A 7,474-nucleotide genomic window follows, 5' to 3' on the forward strand; every position below is an offset into this window, starting at 1 on the left:
CCTTTTTCCTGGAAAGCTGCTTGGACTCTGGGTCTCCTCCATCTCTTTGCCGAAGCCCACGACGCCGAGATCCGCAGAGCCTAGCGTGGCAGAAAGGCTCTGAAGGTTCGGTCTGGGGAAAACAGCTCCCAGACCGTTCCCCACTCCTGACGCAGCAAGCGGCCAGTGAGCAGAGCTAGCCTAAAGCGTGATGGGCCGCGGCGGGCAGCGTCAGCTGGTGCCCAACGTGGGGCCTCTTCGGCGAGAGGAGACCCCCGGAGGAGTCGTTTTTGGATTACAAAGACTTTTGGGCGGCAGCTACCCCGGTTGCAGCAGGCCGGTTTTTGTCCGGCAGCGCTCCCAGAGGAAGGAGCGACAATCTCTCTGCGCACGAGGGACCGCTCCTGGGGCTTTGGACATCTCCCACGGTCACTGTCTGGACCCGGTAAGTTTTCCCCGGTGGGGGAAAAGGGGGGGGGGGGCGTGTGTGTGAGCCCCTTGGTAAAGTGTGACTCCCCTGGGGAGGGGGGTGAGTGGGATTCGGGTCCAGACCCTTATTTTTAGTTCTTTAAGTTCTCGTTTGCCGTTGGGGGGTGGTGAGACTGCGGAGCCGGGGGTGTGAGAGATGGGTGCGTGTTTGTCGGCTCCGCAGAGGGGGATTTATTTCCAAGTTGCAGGTATCCTTGAGGGTGGGAAGCACAAGTATTCGCGTGGGTTGGTTAAGAGGCTTGTACGTTGGCTTTTTCTGCATTTTCCCCATGTGTCCTCTGAAGATGTTCTCTCGGTGTCATTTTGGAATTCAGTCGGGTCCAAATTAACGGCTTTAGTGGTTCAGGGGGACAAAACAGCCGCCAAATTAATCCCGCTTTTCGTTCTAATTCAGACAGCTTTAGTTGAAAAAAGGGAAATGCAGAAGCATCCAACGCAGCCTTCCCCAGTTTCTTCAGTTTCCCCAGTTTCCCCAAACCCCTGCTCCTCATCCCTTGTCCCTAAGTTGGGGGAGACCTGCGGAGCAACCTGTAAAACGCAGGGCTCCGAAGTCGGCAGTAGTCTCCCTGGCTCCCCAAGCCTCCCTCAGAACCCTTGCTCCGGAAGCCCTGGCCAAGCTGCTAGAGCCCTTACCCATTCCCCTACTTCCCCAGTTAATAACTCCAAGTTTTCCCCTTTCCAAGTTCCAAATCCCCAGTTTGATAAAGTTATTGACCCCCAGTTTCTCTCCCAGAACCCTGGATCCCCTACACTCCCTCGTTCCCAGTATTCCCCTAAACCTTCCCCTAAATCTCCCCATACCTTACCTGATTCCCAAAATGGCCCCCGAGGGACACAAGATGGCGGGGACCGCATGGTCGGACCCCTCCCTTGTGCTCCTTCTTCCCACAATCCATTCCTCCCCTCAAAGTCCAACCCCTTCCTCCCTAGCTCCTCCTTCCCTTCCTACCCTGACCCCTCCCACTTTCCCTCAGATGGTCCCTCCTCCTCGGGGGTGTGTCCCCAAAGTGTTACCTTCCAAAACTCCACCCCTTCCGGCCGCTACTCCTCCCTCCAACCCTCCCCCTCAGTCGGTCCTCCAACCCCGCCTCTTCCGGCTCCCGGTTCCCACGCCTCCCCTTCCAGTTCCCATGCTCCTCCTACCAGTTCCCACGCCCCTCCATCTGGTTCCCACGCTTCGGGAACTGGAGGTGACAGGCCTGAGACCTGGAACCCGGAACAGGTTGTGATTCCCTTTGCCGCACCGGTCAGTTTTAGAGGAAGGGGGGGGAGATACCGAGAATGGGAACCCTTCTCCTTCCAGACGAAGAGGGAGCTGTGCAAGGCTCAGAAGGAGTTCGGCAGGAGAAGTGAATATTTTAAGGGCTTATTAAAGGCCACCTTCTCCGTGAACGAGATGGTCCCCCACGACTTGAAAGAATTGTTTGCCTGCCTCCTTTCCCCAGCTGACTATAGGCTGTGGAAACAGAGGTGGAAGAAATCGTTGGAGGCCATCCTTCCTGAGCTGCTGCACAGCGAGGAGACCGCGGTTGATGCGGATGAAAACCCCCTCTCAATTGATCACCTGTGCGGTGAAGGGAATTGGGTGAAGCCAGAAGAACAGGCCAGGGTTTTACCCCGGCCTGTTTTGATTAAAATTACGGAGGCCACTGAAAAGGTATTTAACATCTTGCCGGGGGGGGAACCCCTTACCAACTTTTCAAACATCAAACAATCCCCCAATGAGCCATTTACCATTTTTGTGAACCGGTTGCAGGAACAGATAGAGAGACAGGTTGATAGACCTGAGCTGCAAGAGCAGCTTATCCTCGAAATGGCAAAAGCCAATTGCAACGACATCTGTAAACAAGTTATTTTTAGCCTGCCTTTGTATCCACCGCCGACCCTGGACGCCCTCATTGATGCGTGCAAGAAGAAAGTGCCATTAGTGGGGACGTCCAGGGTGCCGCCACCACCACACGTGGTCAGGAGACCACCAACGGCAGCAGTGACCCAGCACCCGGCGGGGCACATCGTTATTCCGCCGGCAAGAACCACGCAATGCTATCGATGTGGACAGCTGGGCCACATGGCGAGGAACTGTCCTGTCAACCACCCTCACCAGGGGCCGATGGGGGACGGTTCAGGGGAAAGGGTACATGGGGGAGTATCTAATAAAAAAAACTAGGAGTGCGGCGCGGACCTGCCCCGCGCGATGCAAAAAATGGGGCAGGTATTGCGGAGCGGGGGGGCTTAAACACCGGACATGGCAAATATCCCGGACGCGACATCTCATCACCATCAAAGACACCCTCTTCCGGTCCCAGCACTGGATGGTGGTAGCTGTGGACTCACTGGAGGGAGATCAGCTGGAAACCGGACACGACTGTAAGTTTATTGCCATCGGGGACACTAAATACACACCCCCAGAGATTGAGATTTCTCCGATTACCTTCCCGGGTGGTCCGGAGAACCTCATTCTCCTGGTGCGCTGCACTCACCCACCATATTTCTTGCCAAAAGGGCAAATTATTGCCCAGATTATTCCAGTGCCTGAAAAAATTCCAGTAGACGACCACGCACCAGGCGTCTACTGGGCAGAAGTGGTGGGTGAGGATAAGCCTATCATTGATTGCAGCGTCAAGCAGGGTGCGGAGTTTGTCAACATGAAGGGTCTGCTTGACACGGGGGCGGATGTGACGATCATCCCCGAAAGGAGATGGCCGTCACATTGGGAGTTGCAACCTGTGGCGGGGAAAATACAGGGTATAGGGGGCACCCAATTGGCTCGAGTTTCAAAGAGCGTGGTGCAAATTACGGGGCCGGATGAGCAATTAGCTAATTTACGTCCATTCGTCGCAGACTTCCAGGTTCCCTTGTGGGGGAGGGACCTCATGTCTCAATGGGGGGCAAGAATTGAAATCCCGAAAACCCCCCGGGATTTTCAGTGGCGGCCACTGTGGAGCGCCCCTTCCAGAAGCTGGATTGGATCACGGATGAAGTGGTCTGGATTGATCAGTGGCCGCTCAGAAAAGATAAATTAAGGGCGCTCAACGAGCTCATGGAGGAGCAATTAGTAAAAGGCAACATCGTAGAGACAACGAGCCCTTGGAATTCTCCGGTTTTTGTCATTCGTAAGCCGGGGAAGGACAAGTGGCGACTCCTCCACGATCTTCGTGCAATAAATAAAATCATTGTAGACATGGGGCCCCTTCAACCAGGGATGCCTTCCCCAACCATGCTTCCCCGAAATTGGAATTTGGCGATAATCGACATCAAGGATTGCTTCTTTCAAATTCCTCTACACCCTGAAGATGCCCCACGGTTTGCCTTCTCGGTGCCCACCCTTAACCGAGAAGCCCCAGTGAGGAGGTTCCACTGGTGGGTATTGCCCCAGGGCATGAAGAACTCACCGACTATCTGCCAGTGGTATGTCTCCTCATTGCTGTCTCCCGTACGCGCCAAAATGGGGGAGGTCATCATCCATCACTACATGGATGATGTCCTAGTGTGTGCCCCCCATGACGATTTACTTACACAATCTCTTGACCTAGTGGTTAAAGTTTTAACATCGGGAGGTTTTCAACTCCAGGAGGATAAAGTTCAAAGGATGCCACCCTGGAGATATCTGGGTCTGCGGATTGCTGAGAGGACCATTGTGCCTCAAAAATTGGCCATCAACAGCAATCCGAAAACTTTGGCGGACCTTCACTCTCTGTGCGGGACCTTGAACTGGGTCAGGCCTTGGCTGGGCCTCACTACTGAGGACCTAGCCCCCCTCTTCTTACTTTTGAAGGGGGAGAAGGAGCTAAATTCTCCCAGGACCCTGACCCCAGAAGCGAGGGAAGCACTAGAGAAGGTACAGGATGTGCTAGTCGAAAGACAGGCGCATCGGTACGAACCGAGCCTGCCCTTTGAATTTATTGTATTGGGGAGACTGCCACACCTGTGTGGGCTCATCTTCCAATGGGACCAGGGCTCCAGGGACCCGCTCTTGATCATAGAGTGGGTCTTCCTGAGTCACCAGCTGTCCAAAAGTATCACCCAGCCACAGGAGCTGATGGCTCAGCTCATCAGGAGAGCTAGGGCTAGACTTCGGGAGATGGCTGGGTGTGACTTTTCGTGCATTCCGGGTGCCTGTTAGCTTGTCTCGGGACAAAGCGTCCCCAGATAAGCTGACAAAGGAGATGTTCAATCAGCTGTTACAGGAGAACGAGACCCTCCAGATTGCTCTGGATAGTTACTGTGGGCAAATTTCGGTCCACGCCCCTGCCCATAAATTCTTTAACGCAAAGTTTGATGTAATTCCAAGAGAAGTTCGGAGCAGAAAGCCCCTCAAAGCTCTGACTGTTTTTACAGACGCATCCGGAGCCTCTCACAAGTCAGTAGTGACTTGGCAAGATCCTCGGACTCAGCAGTGGGAAGCAGATGTTAAATATGTGGAGGGATCTCCACAAGTTGCTGAGTTGGATGCAGTCGTTAGAGCCTTTGAGAGGTTTCCTGAACCTTTCAATCTGGTTACAGATTCGGCCTATGTAGCAGGGGTGGTTGCGAGAGCTGAACATGCAGCTCTCAAAGCTGTTTGAGCTGCTTTCTAAACTAATCTATGCTGTTTCCCACAGAAAGCAGCCTTTCTTCATAATGCACGTGAGGTCACACACGGAGCTCCCTGGCCCGGTAACAGAGGGGAATAGAATAGCAGATTCCCTCGCTACCCCCGTTTCAGTGGCTCAGCTCCCTGACGTGTTTCAGCAAGCCAAGCTGAGTCATCAGATGTTCCACCAGAATGTGCCTGGACTGGTCCGTCAGTTCCACCTGAGGCGAGACCAGGCCAGAGCCATTGTGGCCACATGCCCACACTGTCAATCTACCGCCATGACTTCCCTAGGATCGGGGGTCAACCCTCGAGGCCTGGGGAGCTGCGAGGTGTGGCAGATGGACATGACACACGTCCCTGAATTCGGCAGGTTCCGCTTTGTACACCTTTCCATTGACACCTTCTCGGGTGCTGTCTTTGCCTCTGCCCACACAGGAGAGAAAGCCGAACGTGTCTGCAAACACCTCATGCAAGCTTTCTCTGTGTTGGGAGTCCCCAAAGAAATAAAAACAGATAATGGCCCAGCATACACCTCCAGGAAACTGGAGGAATTCCTGCAGGAGTGGGGAGTGGAACATAAGAGAGGCATCCCACACTCCCCTACAGGCCAAGCGATTGTTGAGCGAGCCCACCAGTCGCTCAAGCGTGTCCGTTTTCACCAAAAGGAGACTGTGAAGGGCTGCACACCACAAGAATGGCTGTGCAAGGCCCTTTACACACTGAACTTTCTAAATTGTTCGGATCAGGATCCCAACCCTCCAGTGACCCGGCATTTCCAGACTGCCGCCAGCTACCGATTGCAACATTGCCCTCCGGTGCTGGTCCGAGACCCTGAGACCCAGAAAATCATGGGTCCTTTTGACCTGGTGACCTGGGGGCGTGGGTACGCTTGCGTATCCTCGCCCCAGGGACTAAGGTGGATCCCACAAAGGTGGGTGAAGCCTTGGTCCCTAAACATCCGAGCAGGCCGCCAGATGGGGTCGAGGATGCTGGTACCATCGCGTCCGGATGAGCCACCCCCAACCCGAGGAGGAGGAGGAAACAACCCTGAACCCTTTTGTTATGTCGACTTACCTTTTAGTTAAGTTATGTTTTGTGTTTGTTTTGTTTTAGAGAGAGCCATCCCTGAAGACATGACAGCCCCAAGCGTCGCCGGGATCATCTTCGGTGTGATGTTGGTAGTGGCCCAGATGGAAGGGTGGATCGTGCCTCAGCCAAAGCAAAACATGTGGGTCATGTTGGCGAAGTCCCTGCAGTGTGACGAGCTGTGCCTCTCCACCGGAGCAGCGGGAAACCCAATGTCAACGTGCCTGGTGGGGATCCCTTTGAAGCCTGAAGAGTTCCCCGACTCCCTTACCACCTTGCTCCAGGACGCCAACCAGGGAAGGCCAGCTCAACGTGTCGTCCACTCTGCACCGATGTACAAGATCAGAAGGCCAGCGAAGAACCCCCTCCTCTTCTGGAGAGACTGGCAAGCCACGCTTGAGAAGGCGACCGTTGAGCCCCAAGAGTTAGACCTCCTGGATTCCTCCCCGGCGTCATTCTGCGTTCATTTCCGTTACTATCCCTCTGATCCTGCCCCATATCCAAAAGTTGAACAGGTCAACAAGCAATTCCAGGCAACAAAAGGGTGCCAGAACATTGCACATGTGAAGATGCCCTCAACCCTCAATCCTTCCCCTCTTCGGTTACCCAAAGGTTTATTTTTGATTTGTGGAGATCGGGCATGGGCAGGCATCCCCTCTCGCCTTCTCGGAGGACCGTGCACACTGGGCCGGCTGTCCTTGTTTTCGCCCAACACGACCCAAATTGAAAATTGGAGCCAAAAGAACAATTCGGTTATCAAGAAGCGCAGCCTGGACGAACTGGATCCAGACTGCGACTCAGAAATTTTTCATTGGAGTAAACTAAAACGGGTGGCAGTGTCAGTTTTTCTGCCTTGGTTGGCCGCTGCACAAGCCCTGGGAGAATTAGGCCAATTTGAGTGCTGGGTGGTAAAACAAGCAAATTTAATGTCAGCCGCGCTAAGCGACCTCCTCGAAGATGAGGAAATAACCAGGCAGGCCACCCTCCAAAATCGGGCGGCCATAGATTTCCTGTTGCTCCTGCACAATCACGACTGCAGGGAGTTCTAGGGGCTCTGCTGCCTCAATCTAACATCTAAGAGCCCCAACATACGCCAGACCATCGACCAAATGAGAGGCATGGTCCACCAGATAAAACAAGAGAACGAAGACTGGGCCACCAACATCTTTGCTGGCTGGGGACTGTCTGGATGGCTCTCATCCATTTTAAAGACTGTTTTATGGATTGTTTTTGTAATTTTTATCATTTTAGTAGCATTTGCGGTGTTAAAGAGATGTTTAATTCAATCGGTTATGCGCCTTGTATCCCCCTCCCCTCAAGTCAACGTCGTCAGCGCACCTTGTC

At 53.8% G+C, this 7,474-nt stretch overlaps 1 protein-coding gene across 1 annotated transcript; it reads left to right on the forward strand.

The window, feature by feature from the left end:
* The first annotated feature begins 190 nt into the window (after positions 1-190).
* LOC107203666 lies at positions 191-6,198 on the forward strand. Its single transcript, XM_033514146.1, is given in 6 exon segments — positions 191-424; positions 863-2,602; positions 2,775-3,317; positions 3,371-4,588; positions 4,590-4,999; positions 5,001-6,198. Coding segments are annotated over 6 exon segments (5,274 nt in total). The 3' UTR covers positions 6,130-6,198.
* The last annotated feature ends 1,276 nt before the right edge of the window (positions 6,199-7,474 follow it).

The sequence above is a fragment of the Parus major genome, chromosome 4A (genome assembly GCF_001522545.3).
Source record: "Parus major isolate Abel chromosome 4A, Parus_major1.1, whole genome shotgun sequence".
Classification (NCBI taxonomy): domain Eukaryota; kingdom Metazoa; phylum Chordata; class Aves; order Passeriformes; family Paridae; genus Parus; species Parus major.